Source organism: Sphaerodactylus townsendi, linkage group LG11, assembly GCF_021028975.2.
Source record: "Sphaerodactylus townsendi isolate TG3544 linkage group LG11, MPM_Stown_v2.3, whole genome shotgun sequence".
NCBI lineage: Eukaryota > Metazoa > Chordata > Lepidosauria > Squamata > Sphaerodactylidae > Sphaerodactylus > Sphaerodactylus townsendi.
The window spans coordinates 60,899,863-60,927,566 of record NC_059435.1 but is presented as its reverse complement, the minus strand read 5'-3'; the positions used below and the strand labels follow the sequence as shown (position 1 = coordinate 60,927,566).

Sequence of the window (27,704 nt, the reverse complement as noted above, 5' to 3'; positions counted from 1 at the left end):
AATCCAAGCCAGAAAACAGTTTCTTCTATTCTCTGTGTTGATACTTATTCAAATTCAGAATTGAACTCAGGAGGGTTTTTTAATTGAGGGAGGGAGAGAATTTCAATGTTCTGAGCTTAAATCTGAATCAAGATGAACGGAGTTAACACAACTCAGACAACTTGACCCTCTGCATAGGGTCCATAGTTAGCCCAGAACTATGCATTTGTCCCTTAAAAGGTACAGCCATCCTATTATTCTAATAACAGAACTGCTCCATACATACTTCTCACTTATGCCCTTAGCAACATATTCTGTGACACCGTTTCATTTTATTGCTGCCATGCTGGGCACAGCAAATCATAAGAAGAGTAGGATTATGTAAAAAAAAAACCCTGATGTTTATGAATGTTGAAGGTATTGCTAAGGCAACCAAAGTCTGTTTACATGTGATGCACACCTCCAAGTCATTTGTGGTCAAAGTCAGGGATACACTTGAGCTCCTGCAACACATCTGTTCTCACTGCCAAGAAGCAGGGCACGAGTACTTTCAGTCTCCCACAGTTATTAGAGGTTGATGAATAAGGCTTTCCACTGGCTACCTGTCACTCAGTCTACAACAGCCTCTCCTGCTTTGCATGCTGTTTTAGTAAATCAAGGATAACGTTTTACTTTTGAGAAATGTAACTATGCTCAATAGAAGGGCTCATCTCACAATGGATCTGGCATCTGGTTGTATTTATAGACTAGCTGCAACTCAAAGACATTCCCCAGCTTTTACTACCTGGACTGGCAATTGGGGGGGGGCATTTCGGCTCTGCATTTTCATGCATATGTGCTCGAGTCAAGATGTTTCTGGCCCCACTAGATATAATCATCTGGGAGGAGGTGGAAACCTAAAGAATGGAAACACTCACTTCAACTACGAAAAATTTAAGACGGCACCCTCCATTTTAATCTCTCCAAGAGACAAAAACAAGCCATTATTTATCAGGGACAGCCCAGAAAGTGAGGCAGCTGTAACGTTTGGAAATGCTGCTTTTAGAACTAGAGAAGGCAGTACTTGTTTGTTTGCACTTTGTTCATCTCCAAGGTCAAGCTGTACACAGAGAACACCCATATCTTTCAGTTCCCTACTTCCTGTACTTTGGAACATGGAGCTAAATTAGCTAGTGGTGGAAGTAGTAGTAGTAGTAGTAGTAGTAGTAGTAGTAGTAGTAGTAGTAGTAGTAGTAGTAATTGTTATTAATGAAAACATGAAATGGTAAGTGAGCAAGCATGGTGTAGTGATTAAAAGCAGTGGACTTTGATCTGGAGAACTGACTTTGATTCTCCATTACGCCACATCAGCAGTGGACTGATATCTGGTGAACTGGGTTTGTTTTCCCCGCTCCTCCCAAAGAAGCCTGCTGGGTGACTTTGGGCTAATCACAGTTCTCTGAGAACTCACAAGGTGTCTGTTGTTGGGAGAGGAAATTATAAACTGCTGTGAGACTCCTTATGGTTGAGAAAAATGGGTAATAAATCCAGAATCGTTATCTTCTTTTATAGGGAGTCAGATCACTGGTCTACCAAAATCAGTATTGTCTACTCTGACCAGCACTGGCTCTCCACAATGTCAGGGATTAAACCTGGGGCCACCTGCAGGCTTAGTAGATGATCTACCACTGAACCAAGGGCCCCACCCCTAAAAAAAATACAAATCCATTCTTTTAGAGCGAACAGAAACACTAAACAGGGACTCATACTAATGTTAATCTTAGAATTCTTTGTGATCTGGGACTGCTAAATAGGCTGTTACAGAAACACAAGCTGACAATCTAGAGCTGGTACCCCATTGGACAATTCAGAATTAATACTGGACAATCGTTCCATTAGCCTAACGAACAGACTTCAGCAAAACAGCTGCAAAGCTGGTTGGAATGGGAGTCGTGCTAAATCACAAGTACCCACACAAATTTCCCTGAATTACATTAACTTAATAGTAGAGAGGATATTATATCACGAGTCATCAAAAAAATCCCTATAATTTCCCCTTCCTACACAGGGAAAGAAAATCAATGCCATCCAATTTCATGATGCAAATAGAGACTCCTCACTGTTGTGGCTGGTTTGATGGAAGGCATAGCCCATGCTCCATCATTCCACAGTCTTTCGAGCTAAGTTGCAAAGGGGGAAAAGTTGAAACTGTGATATAATCCCAGTTTTGGATTGTATCACCCAAGCCTATCCTGCTTGCCAGCAGCTGCACTGAGCAACATGGCAAATACACAGTGCACAGTGCAGTTTGGGGATCATGTCCACCAAAACAGCATGAAAATCCTTGTAGTTGGAAGCCCCCACAGTGCAATAAGAATATGAGAGTCCTGCTGGATTAGATGTGTTGTCCATCTATCCCAGCAACCCATTTCATACATTGGCCAACCAGTTACCCTGGACAACCAACAGACAGCAGAAATGCTGACTTCCAGCAAGCCCAGTCGGTGTTTCTAATCTAAGTTTGGCTGGCCAGGGTCAAGGCTAGAGCCTTTATATGAACAGCAATCCTGACAGAGAGCCGGTGAGTTGTAGTGCTTAAGAGCAGGTGGATTCTGGTCTGGAGAGCCGGGTTTGATTCCCCACTCCTCCACCTGGTGAACCAGATGTGTTTCCGCATTCCTATATTCCCGCTGGGTGACCTTGGGCCAGTCACAGTTCTTCGGAACTCCCTCAGCCCCACCTACCTCACAAGTTGACTGTTGTGGGGAGAGGAAGGGAAAGGAGCTTTTAATCCACCTTGAGTCTCCTTACAGGAGAGAAAGGTGGGGTATAAATCCAAACTCCTCCTCCTCCTCCTTCTGGAAGAGTAAGGAATACAGGTGGAAGACCCAGGCCTACTCTGCCACAGAAGCTTACTGGGCGACCTTGAGCTACTCACACTCTTAGCCTAACCTACCTCATAGGGTTTAAAATATGAGATGAGAACAATGTAACTTACTAAGGGTTGCCATTAGGGAGATAGGCAGGGTATAGATAAAATGAATATATTAAAGTGGGGTTACTAGGGATCTGGGTCGCAAACTAAATACCACCATGAGATTGGATCTCAGCCTGTCAATCCTACACTCAACTGCAATAGTGAATATCTAAGCATCTGAGGCAGTCCCTGCAAAAAATTCCAGGTAATCTATTGAAGGAACTGGCTGTTGTGTATTTTCCGGCCTGGGTAGCCACAGCCACCCAGCCCAGAAAACCCACAACAGCTAGTTGACTCAGGCAGTGAAAGCCTTCAACAGTATATTACAGAAGCCCTTTTTATGCTTCCCTTCCTCCAAGGAGCTCAAGTCAATGTTACATTATTCTCTTCTCCATTTTGTTCTGACCACAACTGTATAAGACTGAGAGAATAACTGGCTTAGGGTCACCCATCAAGCTTTGGGACAGAGTAGGGATTGCAGCTTGGACTCCCAGATACTAGCTTGAGATCCTAACTGCTACACTATACTACAGTTCTTTCAGCCCATGTACACCAAACTAATGGTGCCACTCTAGAAGCACAGTAGTAGGACGCCGTAACTAGTTGCACATATTTTCCTATGTCTTTTGTCTCTTTGTCATTTAGCTTTGCTTTTCCTCAACATTCTTTAGCCATACATGAATTCCCCACTCCTCCACATGAAGCCTGCTGGGTGACCTTGGGCCAGTCACAGTCCTCTCAGAACTTTCCCTGCCCACACGTAGGCAAGCAATGGCAAACCACCTTTAAACATCTCTTGCCTTGACAACCCTACAAGGTCGGCAGAAGTCAGCTGTGACTTGATAACACTACACACACACAACTCTCCATAGGATCGTACCATGAGAGTGTAGAGGCAATGAATGTTGATGTAGTTCTTGAGTGGAGGAAGCGAATGACTGGGAAAGAGAGCCTGTGTATGTTTTGGCCCTTAGCCACAGGGAAATTGTGGTAAGAGGCTCTTAGACTTAGAAACTTCAGCCAACCCTGTTATACATTTTTACTAGCAAAAGATTTGTTGTTCTTAAACTTCTAGAGGCTACTTTGTTGGCATATATCTTTGGCGAATACCTCAGAGGGATATTATTGTAATGAAGAGGAAATATTTATACTCAAAGTGAATTATTTCCTTGGTGGCACAGGCCACAGTGTGAGCGAAGAGGGAAAGAAGCTGCCTGAAGCTGTTGAAAGCACAAATGGGGAAAGCCTTGCTTGATGGCCAGCTGGAACCATTCAAGGCTTTTACTGAAGAATCCGTGGCAACTTGCCCTGCAAACACAGGGGTCACTGAATGAGTGTAAAATCTTTACAGCATCCTACAGATCTACAGTCTCCAGTCCGGAGGATGCAGACAGAAAGAAAACAATGAAAGAACAACGTCTTACAACCAAAATATATTTCAACAAACTAATTTAAAGGGACATCCAAACACCATATATGCCCATTTGTTCTAACTTGAAAAGGTTGCATATCGCAAAGCATCATCACTTGATCCTATATGTGTGTGTGTGTGTGTGTGTGTGTGTGTGTGTGTGTGTATTAATTATGCTGTGTGAAGCTCTCTCTCTATGTGTGTGTGTGTGTGTGTGTGTGTGTGTTTGTGTGTGTGTGTGTGTGTAATGATTTTGTCTTACCTAAAGGGCATGTTAAATTTATTTGGATATTGATAGCTCACTTTGATCCCCAACAAGGTCCCAAAGACATTTTTTCTTCCTCATTTTATCCTCACAACATCCTTGTAAGGAAATTTAGGTTGAGAAAGAATGATTGGCTCAAGGTTACTGAGTGAACTTCCATCGAGTAAGGTTTTGAACCAGTTGTGATGCTTTAACCATTGCGCCACAGTGGGCACATTCTAGTGGTGTATTGTTTTGCCCAATGCAGTATGACCGTTGTAAGATACTTGCTGTTTCCTGGGCAAGCCATTCTTCAGGGGTTTCTAGCTTGTGGTCATAATTGATTGTGGTACAGAAAATATATTTTACCATTTTATTTTACCATTGTTCCCTCCTTCTTTCTTCATTTCAGTTGGCCCTCATATAGGTCGATATTGTGGGCAAAATACACCAGGCCGTGTCCACTCCTCAACTGGCATTCTTTCCCTGGTTTTCTACACTGACAGTGCAATAGCGAAAGAAGGTTTTTCTGCAAACTACACTGTCTTGCAGAACAGCGTATCAGAAGGTCAGTGTTTATCCATCCTGCCGTGCTTTACGTTGATTATTCTCAGTCATGTCTCCTCATCTGCTGGGTGCCACATGAAATATTTAAAGAAACCTTAGATAAATAAGAACTCTGTGGATGAGTATCTGCCTTGAAAGCAGCTACCCTTTGATTATCAATGCCAGGAAAAGACATTTCCTGTCAGATTTGTTTCTCTAAAATTCATGAGGTTATGAGAGCTCCGGCAGAAACTGGAAACAGCTTAGCCAGACAATGGGTTCAATCCATCTAAATTATCCACTGCTGAAAAGTGAGGAGAGATCCCATTTGACTATCAAAAAGATTGTTCTCGGGGTCACAAGACCTGCATGGACAAAAGCCATGTGGGATGCAAGGGGGGGATATAGCAAGGAGGGAAATCATGTGAAACAGAGTCAATCTTCATGTAAATCCCTTAGGATAGTGGTTCTCAACCTGGGGGTCGGGACCCCTTTGAGGGTCGAATGACCCTTTCACACGGGTCGCCTAAGACTCTCTGTATCAGTGTTCTCCATCTGTAAAATGAATAAATGTTAGGGTTGGGGGTCACAACAACATGAGGAACTGTATTAAAGGGTCGTGGCATTAGGAAGGTTGAGAACCACTGCCTTAGGACAAATCATTTGTTGCTTTGGGGTTGGTTGTCATTAATGTGCTGACGATACTCAGCTGTATATATCTTTACCCAATTCTCCTGGTAATGTGGTAGAGGTTCTAAATTGCTGGTTGGCCATGGTGGTTAACTGGCTAAAAGTGAATGAATTGAAACTAAACCCTGAAAAGACAGAGGTAATGCTAGTTAGAGTGAAGGAGATCTTGAAGGGCATGGTTCTCGCCACTTTTGCCATAGCAGCTTCTCTGACTTCCCTCATGAAGATGTGTCATTTCCCTTATATTTCTGCAAAGGAAGGCATTGGAGACTTACATGCCTTTTAAAAAATGCCTTTTAAAATGCCTTTTAAAAAAATGAAGCCATGTCTTTAGGGTGTGGGTGTGGGGGAGATCCAGGGGTGATTTGACAATTAGTCCAATATTCAAAAAAGTGGGATGGAGCATCATGGAGGTGATTAGGATTTTAAAAAAACTTGGCAGAAACAGTGGCCCTTTCCCCACTTACCTTAAGCCCCGCACTACTCTCCTAAAGTAGCGCGGGGTCCAGCTGCACTCCCCACTTCAGGGGCAGCGAGAACGCAGCCACCCCGACGCTGCCTCTCTCGTGCCCCCTCAGCGCCTGTAATTCCTGGTGCCTTTTCAAATGGCGCCTTTTAATGACCCCGCGCAGAGCGTGGGGTCGTGAGGAAGCCAGGGCGCACGCCAGGAATTGCGCGCGCTGAGAATTGCGCGCAACAACCCTCCGACATGGGTAAGTGGGGAAAGGGCCCTTATCCACAAGGAAAAAAACCGATTTAAAATCTACTCCCAGAAAAAAGATTGGGTAAAAGTAGTCTCAAAAGAACTGGAGGGAAAATAGGAGGGGGGGGACATTAAAAAAAACATGTTGAAAAGGCACAAAATGTGTGCGGAATGCAGGATAAATCAAGGCAGTATGGGGCCAGAAACAACAGGGGGGAAAACCATGCCAAAAAGCCCAGAGTTTCAATGATTAATTAATTAAAGCGTCTAACCTGAATATTCAGAGCAGATTAACAAGTAATAGCTCAGATTTTTGGGAAATCAAAACGTATGCCAATTTTACATGACATGGCAGGTATGCAGCAGCTTTAACTACATAGCAGATTTTCTAGAAGCCAGCCCTTGCCTACACTAAATGTACTGAGGTCTTGTACCCCTAATTTTCTATTTTTAAACAAAACAATTCGTAGTTTAAACAAGTCCTTACTCTATTCCTGTAAATGCTTCTTGGTCAACTAGTTAAATTTTTCTGTTTGACTGTACAAAATTGTTCCCGTCATGGAGGAAATGCTGATCAACCAGATCTCATTTGTTAAAGAAGACACCTTCAGATAGAATTAAAATAGTAGGGAATACAAGGTTAATCACTGCACAGTCCTCAACCAAGCTGTGCCTGAATCACCTAGAACGAGAACATTAATTTACGGTGGCTTCTATGCTGCATTAACACATTTTCCTGGTCTCACGGTGTACCTACCACTATGCAGTGAAGCCGCCGAGCTTTCATTTCTCATTCTTTGCACAATCCCTGCGTCTGTTAATAAATTGTTGATGAGGTTTGTTCACAGTCGTAGCAAGCCTGACCCTTAAGCCCCAGCTACAATATTAGGGTTTTAAAGCCCATGGGATGCTCACACCCTCCCTAATTTGTTGTGGGGAGAAAAAATCTTGTTTTGGGTTATCCCACCCCACGCTATCACACCCTCCGCGAATAATTATGTTTCTTCTTATGCAAAATTGATGGTGCGCAAAAAGGAAGCCAGGAGCAGGTGCTACAGGAAAGCCAGAGCGGTTCAACTTCCCTGTCCCTGCCTGCTAATTTCTCATATCCCTGTACCAATGTGTGTGCCCCTTTTGCCAGTGTGAAGGGCAAATACACTAGTGGGGGTCATGTGCATTGGCAGTAGGATGCCTCACAGCTCAAAAGAGCCCCTGTGCCCACAGTCCTCCACTGCAGGAGCCCATGCTGGCGGGGGGGGGGGTGTCAATCTGGGGGCGGAGCTTACTTTAGTCAACTTCCACAGGGCTTCCACAGGGCTTTTGGCCCAGGAATTCTTCCTATGTTGCCTTCTGATTCACGCTAATTTTTACTGTGGCATAGCCCATTGGGGTTTTCAATTCAGCTGGGGAGTCAGTGTGCTGGTGTTGCAGTGGTACTGGCCCCAGCCACCACGGAAGGCTGACCCCGGTGGATTGCACTGTTAGTTCCCATTTAAATCCAAATACATCATAATTTTTTTCACACAGCAGCTGGCACTGTGATTTAACCCTCAAACATAATCTTTGCCCATTCTTTGTATCTTGCAATGGAAATTGCCCATGCTGGAATTATTGCATATTCTATCTTAAAAACTCTTAAAATATTTAAACCAGATGTCAGAAGGGTCTATCATACTATACCAAATGGTGAATAAAGGTGTTCCCTTCAGTAGCATTTTATTCCAAAGACAGTAGCGAGCTTTATCTTCCGCACTGTGGTTTCAGCAGCTAAGATTTAACCCGACCAAGGCTGCCAAATTTTAAGAGATACATTAGAGGCCCAAAGTGGTCTTAGTTGGCAAAGAGCAATCATAAGTAGGTTTACTCTGAGTTGTACCCTGGTCTGTTCTATGGGGCTTACTCCTAGGAAAGTGTTCTTAGGATTACACTGAATGTCAAATATAAATTGTTGTGTTTCTGTATCCAAAGTAAGATAGTATACAATACTGATGTTAATTTCATTGAATTTTTTTGCAATATATTTTCAGTGGTGGAGCCATGAATTTCTGAATAAGTTATTGTCCTGACTGGATTTTTATTTCAGATTTCCAGTGCATTCAACCTCTTGGAATGGAATCCGGTGAAATTCATTCCGACCAAATCAGTGCCTCTTCTCAGTATAGTACCAACTGGTCGTCTGAAAGATCCCGATTGAATTACCCTGAAAATGGGTGGACGCCAGGAGAAGATTCCATCAGAGAATGGATACAGGTACAAACCATTTAATTAAAGAAATAATTTCTTCTACAGGCATTGCAAAAAAAGCGACTGGGTAAAAATATGTTTGTTTAAAAATGCACTTGTTTGCAAAGTTTAAACGTTCTGTTCAGTATCGAAAGCAACAGTGTTTGAATATCTCACACCCCTCTTAGATACATACTACAAATAGACTGCCTCTCTAAGGTATAGGGGGAAAGAAAGAAAAGGTCAGGAAGATTAATTCTTCTGCTTCCTGCATATATTTTTTTCAGTCTTCTGGGCACAAATAACTGATATTTTGGTTTAGTGGGAAAAGTCAATATTAGTTTAACAGACACTTAAAGCAAAATGTCTGTTGAATAGCCCATGATAGTTTGTAAATGAATGATACTGGAGGGTGGGGGACTGCTCAGCACCATAGAGTGAGCCTTTAACCCTTGAAGACCCCCGATTGAGCCAAAGAGGAGATAAGTTTGCTGCTTTCTGGCCTTCGGAACATTATGCTGACAAAATCGAGGGGCAGAGTGCAAAAAGGGGGCAATTTCAGTTTCTTTCATAAGTTATTTTATTAAGTCTTAAAACGTGGTTGGTTGGACCTCATGCAGCAAAATCATGTAGGTGGGAGGGGCAGGATCACAGTCAATGTAATGTCAATGTAATGCTTGGACAGATTTATGGAGGAGAAGTCGATTTATGGCTACCAATCTTGATCCTCTTTGATCTGAGATTGCAAATGCCTTAACAGTCCAGGTGCTCGGGAGCAACAGCCGCAGAAGGCCGTTGCTTTCACATCCTGCATGTGAGCTCCCAAAGGCACCTGGTGGGCCACTGCGAGTAGCAGAGAGCTGGACTAGATGGACTCTGGTCTGATCCAACTGGCTTGTTCTTATGTTCTTAATGTCAGTAAAGCTGAGTTCTCTTATGAATACCTGATGCATAGTCATAAAACCATTCGGTAGCAAATGGCTACCAAATGGCTACATGTATAATTGTGTCAAGCAAGTCTGTGTCCACCAACTGAAATCAAGTTTCAGATATGCATCTTTGGACTAATAAAACATCCAGAAATATGGCTGCATTATATGGGTTATAAAATGGGAGAAGAAAACGCCACACCTTGGGTCCAAGAGTTTAGCTGTGCATGGATATGAGTTCAACATGTGGGACTTCCAAAATTCTTTTTTAGTTTCTGAACACAGAGAGCAATTTTCCATGCTGGGAATCAGCACGGTTCCAAAAATAGGCCCATATGGTTTTTTTCACATACTATTCTGAATTGATATTGTTTCTGCAAAGGGAGAAAGAAACCTAGCAGTACAGATGCTCCTCTCTCTCTGTCTTCCCCTCTCCTCCGCACACAGACACCATGGACGTTTGAAATAGCCCACTGTGACGAAATTGAGGAATTTGGTTCTGGCAAACAGCAAGCACTTCTGTACATGGGTCGTTTTCTTTCTTTTTTTGAGATTACTGGCCTGAGCTATTGCAAAACCGGGCCTACGGTTTCTTTTATCATCGGCTGATACACTAAAATTATTCACGTGAATTGTGACAAGAATTAAACTAAGTCCATATTGCTGTCTTGTTGGACAGTTTTTTCCAAGAAAAAAAAAAGAATGTGATAAAACTTCAAGGTCTTCGTTAGAATAACTATCAGGATGTTTCCATGAGCCATTTTAATTAGAATCTCCCCTTTGCTTTTTAACTGTGATCTGAATGCGGCTGATGACAACAGGAGCCAGGAGAGAAATTGTTCGCATTTGTTAGATTAATAATGCAGTATTGAAAGTTTCCAGTAGTTTAAAGAACTGGGTCATCCTTTGAGCTTTTATTGTTTTCCATAGGAAATATCTAACTGACATATAAGAATAATGAATCATTAGCCATCAGTGACAACGTTCAGCATCAGGGTTTCCTCTGAGGCTTGCTGTCTGCAAGAAAGCTTAAAAACATGTTGAGTGGTAATCAGCCAGGGGAAATCTTTCATTCCTGATCCTTCAGCACACAATGGGGCTCTCAGGTGTCCAGATTATGAAGCCTCATCACATCCTGAGCTGCTGAAAACCAGCTAATTGTAAATGATAAACTTGATCCCACTTCAGTTCGGCAAACAGAAACAAGTTAATTCTAACTCCCAAGGCATACATTGTAAGGAAACTTAAGGAAGCCCTGATTGTAAAGTAAAAGAGGTGTTGCCGTTAATTACTGCCACTTAGCTTCATGGGAAGGTAGTGCTTCACAAATGCATTCACACAAGCACCCTTTTCTGAAAACAAAGTTTGCTTTCACATTTCACCACTACGCAGTCTAGTTTAAAAACAAACTCTGATTGCAGGCTGTAATTGTGCTTGGATCTTCAGTTTCAGATAAAGTCAAGAAGGCTTAAAGGGCAGCAGTAGAGATGGAAACAGGAAAGGGAAAATAATTGAGAAGGTTAATCTCAAAAATAGAAAACTGAAGAGAGCAGATATGAGCAAATGTGCAAAAGAGTGCTACAAAAAGGGTGTCAATTCATGGCGAGGGCAATGCTGTCACTTTTAGAACTACACAGGAGGCAAGAGGCGGGTCTCCAAAAGCTCTTAGAAGAGGGGAGCATCCCTCTCACCTGTAATAATTCATGGGGAAGGGGCACCCCATTCTACCTTCCTTTGCTCCCTCCCCTCTTTCTCACCCACATCCTGCCACTGTCCTCTGTGTGTGTGTGCGCGCGCGCGTGTGTGTGCATGTGTGTGTGTTTCTCTCTTTCCCCAGTCCCTGATTGGCTTTTCCTCAACATTCAGAAGCTTGGGGCAGAAAGCATGAACTGTAACTGGGCTGGAACAGGAATGAACTGGAAAGCACCCCAGAACAAAACCTGTCGTGCAGCTAGAGCCTTGGAGACCAGGGAGGAAAGACAAAGGAAAAGCAATAACAGGGGGACGAGACTTAAAAGAATGCATAGGTTTAGGATTGCACTGGTAGGTATCTAGAGGCAATTGGTAGTAGCTGCAGAAATATAAAATGCAGAGAGCAGGTGTCGATGGCTGGAGGTGATATTGTAGATACTTTCTTAAACTGTGTGCTTATGATGAGTAAGTTGTTCTGATCATAAAGGGAGAGTGTTGTGGGATTGCCCTGATTGCAAGTGTCTTAAATATGCTCTATTAACATCCAGCAGTTTGCTAGAGATGAGTTTAAGGTCTCAGAGTCATATCATGAACCAGTTATCAGTCTGTCACATTTTATCCCATCCTTCCTCCAAAGAGGTCTGGGCAACGTACTTAGTCCTCTCCTCCTTCATTTAATTCTCACAACAATCCTGAGATAGACTAGACTGAGAGTGACTGCCAAGGGGATTCATAGAATCATAGAAACATAGAGTTGGAAGAGACCCCAAGGGCCATCAAGTCCAACCCCCTGCAGTGCAGGAACACACAATCAAAGCACTCTTGACCAATGACCATGGCCTGTCAGGCATTTAGACCAGTTCATGGAGTCTTTTCGGAGTAGATGCAGCTGTAGGTTAGATCACCTGAAGTCTTATATTGAATCAGTGATAAACTCCCAGCAATAATGTAGTGTAATCCAAATTTTACACTTCATCCATCCAGTTACAAGAAAAGACACATTGGGCACACAGCAGGATCCTCACTGGGTACTGCAAAACCCCATTCCCCTCCCGCCCTTGACATTTACACGTTCCTTGATTTAATGCAGAAAGAAGGAATGGACCGGGATATGGAAGTTGAGGATTCATATATCCTGGTGCACACATGGTGTAGCCCTGTCCTGAAGTTACAGTGAGCACACCTACAATCCATAGACGGTGTACACTTGATTATTTCTTATACATGAACATTGAGTAATTATCACATTAATGCATGTACAGGTCAACAACAAGTCCACATTGCTCTCCAGTTTCACTTATAAAGTTGAATGCTCTTTCTTACAGATTTAAGTGTGTTTACTGTAATGTGAGTAGGGCTTGTAGAGAGGAGTGAGGAAAAACAAGGGTGTACTATGACATGGCACACTGGGCATTTCCACCAGTAGACAATTGGACTCAAGTATGCCGTTTTTCCAAAACAGGATCCCCAAAATAAAGCATGTGGGAAAAGGTTCCCCCCCCCAAAAAAAAAATCTGAAGAAAATCTGGAGAAAATTGTCATTAGGGACATTAGTTGCTTCTTTCTCCTTTACCCAAACATGACCGGTTATTTCTGTGACATTTTGCTTGTTTTTAAATCCTTTTTTGTGGTGCAGTGGCAATATTGTTAGTCTTTCTTCCAAATGACCCTTTAAATTAATCAAGCATATGGAACCATACTTGAAATGCATGTCTGACTGTCCCCCATTAACATATCCTTTTATAGGGGGGGAAAAACAGTATACTGTTTCCATTCCTGTAATCTAAACAGCAAACATGTTAATAGGTATCAATTACCAGCCAAATTCTAGCTCTCAAAACCAGTCAGAAGGCCAACACAAGGGTTCCACATCTGATTTTAATGAAATCTATTCCTGTCTGTGGTATTTAAAATCTAAGGAACTCCTGTTATTGTACAATTGGGAATCCTAAGGGAGTAAAATGTTAATCAAATCCATAACATGCAAGGATTTTATGATTGCACTTTCAAGACATTCCTTTTAAACGGAGGCGGGGATTTTTTCTTGTCCTGGCAGCAGTATTTGTATTTTACCGAATACATTTGACATTCCTATTTAGGGCCAATAGTTGCATTTAACTGATGGATGTGAAAAACTTGCATTAAAATAACTTTCATGTCATAGTCTAGAAGCCCTTGAGCAAAAACCTAGGTGTTTGTAAACACAGCTAGCACCTTGAGTGGAGTCAAGCATCTCTTGAATTTTTGATTGTCTTGTTACCTACTATAGTAAATATTAGCCAGAGGCATTCTCTACCCCACTGAGTTATTGTTACTGAAAAGGAACAAAGCCAAAAACAATGCAAGAACATAAAACCAGTACATTAAACTGGAAGAATTTAGAGAAGCACATTAATGCAAAGAAATTTTGACACAGAGATGGTGATCTGTATGAACCTCATACGAATGCCGAATACCTAAATTCTCTGTGATCAAATACTTATGACTGGATGGAATCAACATTATTTGTTTTGTTCTGATGGTTGAACTATTGGGGTAAATTTCATGGTGGAAGATATTTCTCCACATATGGTATGTGCATTCATCATATCCTGAAAATGCAAACGGATGGTTCATATAGGCAGTTTCTGGTTGATTTTAGGCAGAGGCCAGCTGGAAAATGAATCCCAACTGTTTGCAAAAGGAAGAAAATGGTAGCAATTTCTGCTTTCTATCTTAATAAAATACTTTACATTTTATGTCCCGTTATCTATGTCCAGGGTACATCTGGGGTGTGGGTGTGGGAATGCTGGATATTAAATCCTGAGGCTTTTTTTTGTGTGAGTATTGTATGATGTCTATTAAAATGCTGTGGTTGGGGAACAGCATCAGTGTGAGGAAATATTAACATGTAAACACATGCAGGTCTGCGTTGGCTTATACTCAGCTACCAAAAGTCAGTCCAAATAAATACTGCAGAAAGATGCCTGGCCTTGAGCTTTGACACATTTTCAGATAAAGGAGGTTCACCAGCTATGAGAAACTAAACAAGGGCCCTTTCTGCACGGGCGTTTTATGGCGGCCTGGGGACGGCAAAAACGCCGTCCCCAGGGAGCCATTCACACAGGGGGCGCAGCTGCTGCGCAGCCGCGCCACCCTCACGCCGCCCAACCAGCGCGAAGCCGGCGTTTCCAAACCTCGCTTGGCAAGGCGCCTCCCCATAATTTCCCCACCTTCACTTGGTTTGTCTACCTTCCCGCTGCCGCCGCTTCAAGCCTGACACGGATCTGCCCTGCAACGCTGAAGCAGGCCGAGGGCTGGGAAGTGCACCCAGGCCTGGCTTATCGCCATAGAGGGCCAGACAGCCGGTCAAACGCCGGGCGATCGGCGATCCGCACGTGGGCTTCATCTGCCCGGTTGCTTTCTGGGACCGCTCTCACCAATCTAACCTCCCCATCGACGCCGTACAGAAACGGCCTAGGTCACCTTTTTGTGCATCTTTTCTACTTAGAGCTTTTGTGCACTTACTGCTTGCCGTATGCATGGCTCTTTTCTTTGCAGTGTGTGTGTGTCGTCCCCCGCCCCCGTGGTTGTCTGTTTAAACTGGGGAGAATCCCATTGTGAAGCGGAGCCAGCTGCCATTTTGCGTGCAGTGGAGTGCAGCGGAGTGCAGCAGAGCCAGCTGCCATTTTGCTTGCCCACTGCTTCCCGCTGCTTCCTGTGTTGCCTCTGCCATTTTGTTTGTATGTTTGTTTTTGACAAACTTTTTTAAAAGAGGAAAGAAAGAAACCCTTCAAGCCACTTTGCTAGCCTAAAGAGCAGCAGGAACTGCTTTTGGGTGGGCAGTGGAAGGGGGGAAGGGGGAAGAAGACGGAGGACAAAGCCAAAGCAGGGCAAATGCATGCTTCCTTCCCTTCTCTTTTTCATTGGGGTGGGGAGCTGCACTTTGCTTGCGTTCAGAAGCTGTGGCTCAAATCTGAGCCACAGTGAGTTTTGAAGAGGCTAAAATTAGTGCATAAGCGAGAATCCAATCTGAAGGGAATGGATGCTCAATGCAGGGCAGACCAAAATTGCATAATATGCCATGGATTCTGTGCTCTTTGAGACTTTGGTAGAACATGGGATTTGTAGCACTATTGGTGAGGAGGTTTGTTCAGCAGTGGCGCACAGGGTTTACATATAGAAATTCCTAGGTTGAATCTCTGGCACCTCTATTTGAAAAAGAATCTCTGGCAACGGATGTAAGGAAAGACCTTTCATTACTTGAGACTCTGGAGGTCTACTGCCACCCAGAGTAGACAATACAGGATAATGTGGACCAGTGGTCTAAGACACCTGTTTCAATGTGACCCACACCCACCGAGAGGAAAGAACTACTGGATTTCCTTTGGTGGCTTTTAAAAAAAATTACTTTCATCCTGGGCCATACAGGTAGTGGAGGCAATAGCAAGGATCTTAGCTTTTGCTTCTAGGCTTTTCAAAAATAAGTCACTGTACCAGAGGTAGTATTTGCATAATCCTAATTCTCATGATAGCTGACCAGTGCAGTCCTAAATAGAGTTCACCCTTTTCAGTCTAGGGAATCCAAACAGTAGCACTGTTCATTGATTAAAGGTTCTCTCTCTCTCGCTCACTCATTCACTGTCTTGTGTTTAAAGCATTTATTGACATAGAGTATTACTCCAAATGGAGTTTCCTTCCTTTTCCATTCAACCAATCAACCAATCTATATTGTTTTAATATTTATGACTTTGTAATGGGGAGGGTGTAGTGTGCAAAGCTAGTATACAGCGGTGCAAAGCAGTAGGTCTAAAAACAATTGCAGTTCCTCACATGGCTTCCTGAAGCGACATCTGTCTTTCTCCATGTTGTAGTCACACACACACACTTTCTTTTATGGTTTCAGGTTGGTGCACAGCACGTTCGTAATTTTTTATCAGGTTTCTACAACCGTCTGACAGTTGTTTAGTTTGGCTTTACTGGAGGAGCTTATCTAAATACTTCACACGAGATCGTAGGGAAGTGCAAACCTGTCGGCTCTGTTTTGCTTGCTTCCCTTTTGGAGCCTGCGCTTGTGCCCAACTATGTCGTATGACAACAGCTTGTGATAAGATGGAACCCTGGAAATAACTCCACTTTCAAGCCTTTGTCAGGCTTTGAAAGGCAGCCCGAGAGCAGAAGTTCACAGCCGGCATTGTCGAGCGTACTTATCTTTGGGGAGTTCACAGACATGAAAGCCAGGCTCCTGTCAAGTCGTTTCCCCCTTTCAAGAACACGAGTTATCCATTCACTTTGTGCCATTACACATTTTATAATGCCACTCCAGAAAATTATCCCAAGCTGTACTGGCAGTTCAACTGAGAAAGAAACACAACCAGGCTTGGCTTTCTGTCTCATTTCTGCAGGACCAATGAGAGGCTTTTTCTAGGGATTAGAACAAGGTACAGGGAGATCCAGTTCAGCCAGTCCTCCTAAACAGGTTTATCCAAAGTCAGAATCATTGAATGGCATTTTTTCCCAAATAGTTTGGAGCCTGAGCCTATGCACTCCCAGTTTATTTATTTATTTTTATTTATTTATATTTTAGATTTATAGGCCGCCTCTTCCCCTCGAGGGCCTCGGTATGGCGTTTCAACAACATACAGCATAATAACAGCAACTCAACAACATAACTTAAACATTAAAAACTCCGGCAGCAGTTACATATAATTTAAACAATCCAAGCCATTCAAACAGTATAAAACAGTTCAAACAGGCGCCCATTCCTAAGGCTAAAAGCAAGGGAAAAGATGAAAGAAGAAAGGGAGGGAACAGGTGGGCCCAGATGGAGTCACAGCAGGCCCAACCAAGATGACAAAGAGATGGAAACGGGCAGAGTTTCTTCAGTGGGGGGGGTAGAACCGCTGCCAGCCTTCTCCAGTCTCGGGTGGAATAATTCTAGCCTTTACAGGCCCCAAGGAACTTCGCCAAGATCCCGCGAGGGTCTCGGACTGATGGAGGCAGGTATTCCACCAGGCTGGGGCCAGAGTCGCAGCTGTCCTGGGTCTGGTCGCAGGCCAGCCAAAGCATCGCTATGCGGGCTAGGGGTCACCAGCAATTCTGCCACTGCCGAGCGCAGTGGCCTATGTGGGACATAAGGGGTGATGCGGTCCCGTAGATATGAGGGCCCCATGCCCCATCCCCAAACATTGGATCAAACCCTGTGTGTTTAATATGGCTTACTCCGAAGGAAGTCATAATGCACAGCACTGCGGCCTGAATAAATCTGACACAGGTCAATGCTAATGGGGAATAACCACTTGGCTTTCATTTTACAATAGCTGCGACCTTCACTTTTGCTGCGACCACCTGTGCCTGATAAAAATGCAGATGACTGTGAGAGCTTGCAGCAGTTTAAACATTTGCTGTGAGTTGGCTTCATATAGTGGCCAGGAAAATTAACTGTTATTCAAGAATTCGCAGATCAAATCTTGCTTCTGCCAAATATTTACTTGATGACTGTAGTCACGCTCGAATCACTCAATCCACCCCGCCGCAGCATGAAGATAATAAGCTGGCCTTCCTCACAAGGCTGTTGAAATTATTATAGCAAGATTTTAAAGCAAGATTATGTATGGTTGGGGATGGGGGAGGGGGAGCTCAGTAGTAGAGCTTATGCGTTGGACACAGAAGGTCCCAGGTTCAGCCTTTGGCAAGGATCTCACATGGCAGAATCCGGGAAAGAGCTGTGTCTGCCTGAGACTCATGGCAGAATCCAAAAAAGAGCTGTGTCTGCCTGAGACTCATGGCAGAATCCACGAAATATCTGTGTCTGCCTGAGATCTGGCGGGTTACGCATGGGCCCAGGGAGCAGTGGGACATGGGTGTGAAAGACACCTGTGTAGACACTTGTGTGCGGGTGGCCTGGGAGCTGCTGCGACCCGCGGCAGTGCCTCTGCACACGGCGTGCCACTTAAAAAAAACTTACCTCTGTGTCCCTGCGTAGCTCCATCAGGACAAGGGGACACGCCACCGTGGCCAGTCTTTATTTAAAAAAATATGACTATTCTTCTTACTCAGGTGTGGTCTTACTCTTTACAGGCACATGGTTTTGTATCATTTTATTTGGCCTCACTAAATGGTGCCGCTTGGGTTTTATTGATGTGTTCTTACTGTCTCTACTGATTTTTTAAAATTATGTTTCCAACCAGTGGGCTTCTTCTTTCTTATCATTTTAGACTTTGAACAGGGTTTTTAACTGGTTGTCAGTTTTACACACTCGGTTTTAAGCTTTGCATAGTGTATATTTTATAACAGCGATATATTCATAATAGCTGCATTTTTAAATCTGTTGTGACCCTGCCTGTGGATCCATGTTAGGAAGGAAGGGTGACATGTAAATGTTCCTACTGAAGAGCCTTAAAGAAGCCATGAGAGGGAGAAATCATCACAGTGAAATCAGGACATTCCATAGATTTTTCCTAGAAACCAGAAATAGGTTAATGATGATGGTATGGGGATAGAACTGCACATATGTGGTATTTACATGTGGGAAGGCTGATTCTATAACAACTTGAGCATTGGTGTTATAGATTCCATAAGAATGCTTCCTGCATTGCAAATATCATAATTTAAAGTGGGACTGGACACATCTCTCTTGTTTAAGGATGCACATTCGCCCACTTCAGTAACTCACTTCAGTCGCTGTGTGCGTATCTTCTCCTTAAGGAGAGATGCATGAATCACACTCAGACATTAATGATGTCTGCAAATACAGGAAATGCTACTCATTTGCGTTTCCTCTCATTGTGTCTACGATTAACATCTGAGGTCACTCACAGACCCTCAAGTCAGAACATACTCTTGAGTTACTATAAAAATGGTCAGAACGCCTTCCTCCCCTTATAACTTTTCCCATCAAGACACTCATTTAGGGTTGTCGACCTGTAGGTGGGAACAAGTTCTCCTGGAATTCTAATTGAGGTCTTTGCATTCAAACTTTCATTACTTGAGAGAATGTTGCAAACATAAATGCTCTCCTGGAACAATTTTAAAATCTAAATATGGTAAGAGTGCCTTTGGATAAGACAGTCCCAAGTATAAAGGGATACACATCCAATGGGCTCTCTTCATGATGCTGACAAAGTCCAAGACATACAAATGTTTATTCACCAGAGTATGCTGCTGATCTTCCCAGTATCTCCAAATCAGTACTGCTATCACCCAGTAGTTGGAGTGTAGTCTCTATTCATTGTCCACAATGTGTTAGCATAGGAGTCAGGTTTTTATAGTGGCACCATATTAGCTTCTGTGGCAAACACAATTTTCAGCCAAATCCTGAAGGTCCTTACCCATACTTGGGCAATCTCCAGACTAGGGGGGTGGGTGGGTACACCATTTTTTCCAGTATTTTTCAGGTTCAGGTTTTAAAAATGGAGAATTTTTTTTAAAAAAGCTGAAAAAAGCCAAACCCCCATACCAATATGGGTTTTTCCCAGCCGTTTTCAATGTTGGTTTTTTTTTAAGCCTGTCTCGGAAAAATTCCAAGCCACAGAGCTGAAGGTTTGGCTCAGCCAAGCTCACATGGACTTTGGAAGTAGCAGAGATGCAGGCCTGAATGCTGGGCTTGGAGTCCAAGTGGGCTTTGTACGTGGTGAATTCAGCTGAATTCAGCTGAATTCAGTTCTGCACTTCTGCTTCCTCCAAAGTTCATGTGAACATTGGAGGCCATGTCGCTGAGCAGAATGCTGGGACTGGCCCACCAAACCCAGTATTCAGCTCTCTTCCAAGCCCATGTGGACTTTGGAGGCAACATTCAGCAGGTAAGGAGGGGGAGAAGGGTTTCCCCATTTTTTAATGTTGTAACCAACCAAAGCCACCAAAAATACCAAACAAATCGGCATTTATGGGATCTGTTTTTCAGCTCCCTTAATTTTTTTCAGCCAAAAATACCCTCCCCAAAAAAGCTGAAATTGCTTTTTGGGGGTTTATTTTTGGTCCAGCTTTTCCTAAATGCACAACCCTACTCCAGGCTACAGACATCAGATCCCCTGGTGAAAATGGAATATTTGTAGTGTGGTCTCTATGGTGTCACATCCCTGATTAGCTCACTCCCCTACACAACCTCTGTCCTCCCAAACCTCCCCAAATCTCCAGGAATTTCTCAGTCCAGAAATGTCAAACCTGTCTGCCATATAATTATCAACTGTAGAAATTCACCTAATGCATCTTTCCCAACTTGAAGATTGGGAAATGGTGCTTGGAAAATTTGCTGTGCCATACTAAGGTCACATGACCTGTTCCAGTGAAAAAGAGTGGGGGAGAGCAGAAGGAGAGAAATAGTAGCCTTAGTCTCAGTGGATCAAGAGGTCAGAGATGGTGAAATCACCAGCTGACTAGTAATGAGTTCTTTCAGCATCAAGGTCCAAGAGATAAACAAATAAGAGGAGAGAGAAATTTGGAGCCTGTAGTCTAAACAGTGCTTAGGAGGGGGGAGGGACAAAATTGGGGAAGTGATAGTAGGTGCTAAACTCAGATGCGGGCGTCAAGAAGCTGTGAGGACCTAAGTAAAAACTGATAACAGAGCATCTGCTATTCTGCAGATTTAATTACACAGCATCTTGCCATCCCATTTATGCCCAACTACTTTGCACATCTGTTCAGAGATAGAAGGTGGAATCGTTCAGAGGCCAGATGGGTCTTATTCAGCCCATAGGATGTCCCCATTAAGCCGCTTACTGTCAGGTCAATAGCAGCTCTTGTCCATGTGTTTTAGAGCTTTCCTTTATTCTCCCTTTGAACTTTGCCCTCTTTACAACCCTCACAGAGTGTGGGGGTGGGAGGTCATAGGAACTTTGCTTCATTGAGTTAAATGTCTGTCCTGGAATCAATGTGTTCCATCTCACAAATGCATGTAAACTATTTGGGGTTTTGTTTCCACCATCACTTCCTGCCCACAGAGAGAGGGGGGCTGTTGAAACACAATTACATATGTGTTGGGGCTTTAAAAAAATAACTTTATTGGTTTGATGTTCCTTTTGCTTCAGATGCGTAGTTTAAAGGCATCATTCTAGACTTAACATCTGTCTGGTGAACAGTTTTCCAGCAGCTAAATAAAACCCCATAGATGATTAAACAAACTTAAGCCCATCTCTTGTGTCTACTATAAGGGAGATCTGGCTTCTCTTCAGACTGGATGTTTACACCTAACATCTGACAAGCAGCTGTTACCCATGGAGCCTGTTATTTCTCTTCTCTGTGGCCACCCGTGCTGAATGCATTTGACCCAGTCGAACCATAGTGTAGTGGTTAGAGTGTCAGATTAAGCTTTGAAAGGCTTAGGTTCAAATCCCCACTCTGCCATGGACCTTGAGCTAGTGACTGCACTCTCAACCTAATCCATCTCACAAGGTTGTGGTGAGGAGAAAAGGGAGGAGAGTGGAAAGAGGTCATCTGCTTTGGGTCCCCTTTTGAGAGAAAACAAGAGTATAAATAAAGTGAAATGCATAAATAAGACTGAGGGTGTGGCATTACCAAACCTACTTCATGACGATATCTTTCGTTCCACTTTAAGACTATGGGTTGGATTTAAAAGTTCTGTTCCACAAACGATGGAGCTTCCTTCCACAGCCAGGAACCATCCCCTGTTGGGAGAGTCGTGTTCCACCTCTTGCATCAGAGGAAGACATCGCCATTCATGGAACAGATCCTTTGGATCCAACCCGTGGCATTTTAGTGCCAATCCATGTTCATCTTTAACTGAGATTGAGTCAGCTCTGCCAAGAACCTTGAGCAGTATCTAGCCAGCCGTAGAGAAGATCCTTGTTAAATCAAATTGCCAGCATTATCGAGCAATTAAAAATGCTCTCTCTTATTTTGTTCAGTATCTGAGCATTCCTCTCTGTCAAGATTTTGCCTGTTGGAACCATGTTCAATAGCAAGCCATCATGAATAGCAAGTCTGTTCATTTATTTGTCACACATACACCCCACTCTTCTTCCAGATCAGCTTGCATACAGTTCTCAGACTGTCTTCCATTCAGGCAGCTTATACAGCCAGATATTCCTAGCTCTAGCTTTTCAGACCATTCTGTGGTCTTTGAACACCAACTGTGTAACTGCTCTCAAGTGCACTGCTCTGGACAGAGGCACATAATGACTGTAGGTTAAGGCAGAGCAGGTAGGCTGTGTCTATACAAAATCCACATTCCCTTTTGGTTTGCACTCATCTCCAAGCAATGCTTCAAGCTAAGCATGTACAAAAATACAAGGACGATGTGCCAGGAGAAGGGCAATATATCTCCCTTAACCTGCAATTTGGGGGAGGGGGGCTCAACCCATTCTAGCATACTTATGCATTTGTACCAAAGAAGTAAGCTAGGGGGAAGAATGAATAAGAGGAATTGGTGGCTAATGAGTAAAGGGACAGCAAAGGAGTTTCACTGTTCTACTTCTGCCAAACTTGGCAGGCATTTTACTATTTTTAATCTGAGCTCCAAATATATTTTGTGGCCCTATTATATTACTTCTCATTTGCCAAGCACGTGTGTTCTTATACATGAGGCATCATTTTGCAATCTGCTGTTTTCCACAACAATAATAGGAGTTATTCTGATACATCTCGAGTTGTACCAGAAGTATAAGTTGTGCGCCATAATCGTCTAAACACTTGTGTGAGGGTCTGGGTGTGGGTGTTTGAAATGCTGTAGAGTTGCTTTTGACTCAGGGTGACCCAATGAAAATTACTTCCAAAATGTTCTATCGTTAAAAGCCTTGTTCAGGTCTTGCCCACTGAAGGCCGTGGTTTTTCTTGTAAAGCCAGTCAATCTCATGTTGAGTCTTCCTCTTCTCCTGCAGCCTTCAACTTTTCGTAGAATTATTGTCTTTTCCCGTGACTCTTGTCTTCTCATAATGTGACCAAAGAGTCTCCATCTGGTCACTGCCTTTAACCACCAAAGGTCGCAAGTGAAAACAACCTTGTATATGCTCATAACTGGCACAACTTTGGGAGAGGCCAGAGCTCAGTGGTACAGTTCTGCCTTTGCATATTTAAGATCTTGGGTTCAATCACCAGTCTCAGAGACTAAAATTCTTAACTATCAGGGAAGAGAAAATCTTTGCTGGGTCCGAGATCTTGGAGAACCACCATCAGTCACCATAGACTGAGGGCCTGTGGCCTGAAGGCACGTTTACCTGTACAGGTGTAGATGCACAACTGAACCTGCATCATTTGGGAGCTTTAATCAGGCTGGATGCATTGCACAGTGCAGATGGAGAATGCATATCCCCATCCAGAGTCACTACTTGGTGCTCAAGACTAGCTGCATATAGCTAGTTGTGTGTTCTTTTGTGTAGTCATGTACCAAAATTCATTGATGTGAACAATATAGCCCTGAAATTATTATGACAATCAGAAGGCACTATTATTTATCAGTCATCAATACCCTACCGTCAAGCCAAGCTTGTCAGTTAATAGGGCTTCTGGAACAGCAGATGGCCAGCAGTACACATCAGAGGAAACCACTGCAGTTTGATTAGAAGCTTTGGGATACCTGCAGCCTACCTGGAGAGGTTTTTTTAAAAAAAAAATCTCTGTAATTGTGTTCTGTTTTGAGAGTAAAATTCAGCAAGAGACTTTGACAATGCTGTGGTCTCTGAACCCCATCCCAGAAAGGTTACGTGTGGGCTGTGCTACCTGTGTTTGTTCCAAACTGCAGGATTAAGATTACGGGGTTGAAATTAAATCCAAAGCACAAAAAAAGTATTCAAAAATGTTAATTAAAAGTATTAAGTTTCTGAATAATTTATAGCTTAGCGAGGGTTCCTAAGGACTTTAGCAATGGGAGGGAGCCCATTCACATGTCTTTCTTTTGTCAACTCCGTGATTGTGAAAACGTCTTACGTGTGCATTTGCAAGCCAATGTAATGTGGAGGCAAAGGTTTTGGCTTCGGAGAAATAATATTTTACAATAAGCCGTGCTCCTGGTAGTCAGAACACAATCTTTTTCTAAAGTGCCAGAAGTTAATCAGCTTCAGTTCCCACCACAGAAAAAGTTTCCAATTACATAAGAAGTTGATTGCTTTGGATTGTGGGGCTGACCGCCTTTGTCTCCCCCCCCCCCCCACCTCGCTTTTGTGTCCGGGTTTTATGATGCTGTCAAGGAAGTGGTAAATTGGGAAAAGGATATGTTTTTTGATTCTTTCTGAAAATAGTCTACCTTGAGGTTTGTTTTCTTTAAAAGTTGTGCAGATGGAGCGCAGCATAATGGCGTGGCTAGAAGGACACTTTTCCTTTGTTTGCACGGGCAGCAGAAGGACAGAATGAAATACACTTAGCTGGTTTCAGTGGGACACATTTCTCAACCTGACTCTTTTCCAAAGGCTAGCACTAAAAATTTCATACAGAACAAATATATCCTACTGGCAATGTCCTTTCCCCAGTGTCCCCCACACACACACGCACACACGCACTTTTTTTGTGTTTAGCTTTTATGGTCTCCATGCTAGAGTAGTTTGGAATGCCAAATTTTGGAAATGGCTCAAGCTGAACCACAAGTGTATGAACCTGCTGTACTGAGTCGCTTTTGTCTCCCCTTACCAGAGAACCGCTTGCCAATTTTCACAGCTACAACAGATTTTGCTATTCAAAAACAGAACCAGATGGAATGCCAGTTCAAAGAACATGTCAGAATTAAATATTTCTTTTTTAATTAGTTGCTTCTGATTTATGCAGAAGAAATTAACATAAGAGTAGGAGAATGTGCCATGAATCCAGATGTGATGCAGCCCACACAAGCATTATCTTTTCCTTGTCAAAAAGATAGGTTCCTCCCCCTCCAGTGGTGGGGGGCGATGGGGTTTGCATGCGTTGAATCAACAACTGACAAAAGCCTTTTCTCTTTTCTCTGTATAATCCCACCAAGTCAGCAGTGTCAGCGGACACCACTGTTGCATCTACTTATTACTAATATAGGGGCTATCCATGTGCATGGTGGGTTACAGAGTGTGAAAGAACAGGTCCCCATCTGAGGAACTTGCAAGCTAAAATTTCACAGGACAAAAAAAGGGGGGGGGAGGAAAGGAATATGGACGCAGGGGTAAACAGGAGAAAAGTGGCATGCATTTTACCTTCAGTGAGAGTCCTGTGGTACAGAGTGGTAAGCGACAGTACTGCAGTCGAAGCTCTGCTCATGACCCGAGTCTGATCCCAGCAGAAGTCAGGTTCAGGTAGCTGGCTCAAGACTGACTCGCCCTTCCGAGGTTGGTAAAATGAGTAACCAGTTTGTTGGGGGTGAAGTGTAGGTGAATGGGGAAGGCAATGGCAAACCACCCTGTAAACATAGTCTGCCTAGTAAACATCATGATGTGACATCACCCAGTAGGTCATTAATGACCCGATGCTTGCACAGGGAACTACTTTTATCTTTAAGAGGCGGGGATGCCCTGACATGAGTGGCCCAGGCTAGCCCAATCTCGTCAGGTCTGAGAAGTTAAACAGGGTTGGCCTTGGCTAGTACTTGGATGGGAGACCACCAGGAAATACCAGGGTCACTGTGCAGAGGAAAGCAATGGCAAACCACCTCTGTCTCTTGCCTTGAAAACCCTACTGAGTTACCATAACTTGGCAGCGACTTGATGGCACTTTAGAAACACAATAGGTAGGGATAAAAATTCATGCCAAAGTTTGCACTTAAAAGGTGGGTTTTGAGAAAAGAGAGGAAGGAAATGAGAGAGATGGCATCATGCAGATGTTCTGGGAGACCCTTTTCGGCCTGTGACAGTTGTGGTAGAGCCATCTGCAAGAGCAAAGGTCTAGGAGGCTAGCTGGTTCCCCTACTTGTTTTTCTGAAACCTGTGATTTTATTAGAGCTTTCCAATGCAAAAACTTCACAGTCCTTTTTTTTCCTTTGGCCTTCAGAATTTCTCAGCGAGAGAAATTACTATTATTCCATTTTTAAGAAGGGGAACTGAAGCTTGCCCATCACCATGTACACTGCTTTTTACCCAAGGGGTTTCCATGATGAATTCATAGAGTACAATTTTTTTCAGTAAGACTATACCCTTGTATATTTGCTATAAGAAAGAGGATTTGCCTAGCAGCTCTTCAGTCCCTGCAGCCACACCAAGAACATCATTTATGCCACATTTCCTACATTAGTTCCTAACTTAAAGATGATTCTCCAGTAGAAAAACAAAGTAATTCATAAAGAAGTGTTTGTATCTTGACTTGGACAGAACGAGATCTAGAACCTTCCTGGACATTCTGACAGCTCTTTCTTCCTAAAGGGAGCACCTGGGATTCAGAGGAAACTATCAACTAGTCCAGATTGGAGAATCACAATATGATGACTTGATTCCCCCTCCAAGCCAGTTCCATGTGAACAGCTCTCTGAGGTGCTGAGAGAACTCTCAGGGGGACAATAATGACTTCTAGTCTCTTTAACTTTCCACTGTTGGTACAGTTTGTTCAGTTTTTGATATCTAGAACCAGAATGTCTGGATTGCTTGATTGTCATCAGTGAGCCTTATAACCTTAGTCTTCAGTGTCCTTGGAAAACAAATGTTGCCAGCTCAGTCTCTGACACTTCTCGTTTTGTTAAAACCGGCCATATATATATATATATAAGGTCAGGCTGCTTCCAAAGGAATAAAGCACCACCATGGGTGGGAAGGATCCACAGGATCTAGCCCAGGGGTAGGGAACCTTTAACACTCAAAGAGCCATTTGGACCCGTTTTCCACGGGAAAAGAAAACACTTGGAGCCGCAAATAAATTTTGACATTTAAAATAAAATTAACACTATATATATTGGGTTTTTTTCTACTTTTTACTCCGCTCATTCTGAGAAGCGCATGGATGTGTCTGCCCTGCTGCCTGCAGGGCGGGCAAGGATGGGGCCAGCGGCTCGGCCTCGCCGGCTGCCGGAAAAGCACCCACCCCGCTCCAACGGGCGGGTGAGAGGGGAAGCCCACGGTGCGGCCCAGCCAATCACGGGCAGTTGGTGCCGGCGGAGGGGGCCAGCGGCTCTGCTTGTGGAGCCGCAGTGCAAGGGCAGAAGAGCCGCATGCGGCTCTTGAGCCGCAGGTTCCCTACCCCTGATCTAGCCCTCTGTGAGTTTTTAACTAGTCTTGGCTTATGTACACCTAGTCACCACATTCACATGCCCCGGATTGTGAAAGCAGCACTTGATGGCACAAATGGTGTATTGTATGCTAAGTGCTCTATTCAAACAAGACCATTGCAAGGATATCTTGATGAAGAGGACGTTAATGGAGCATATATGGGAGCAGTGTAACAGGCACTAGAACAATAATATAACATAACAGCTAACTGGACGTACAGCCGCATCTGTTATCTAAGGAAACGACACAATT

At 43.5% G+C, this 27,704-nt stretch overlaps 1 protein-coding gene across 1 annotated transcript in view; it reads left to right on the top strand.

The window, feature by feature from the left end:
• The window catches only part of NRP1 (neuropilin 1), a 171,481-nt gene that overhangs the window by 82,743 nt on the left and 61,034 nt on the right, over positions 1-27,704 (top strand). Inside the window, 2 exon segments of the mRNA XM_048510770.1 lie at positions 5,003-5,158; positions 8,613-8,779. Of these exon segments, the coding sequence (XP_048366727.1) occupies positions 5,003-5,158; positions 8,613-8,779 (323 nt within the window).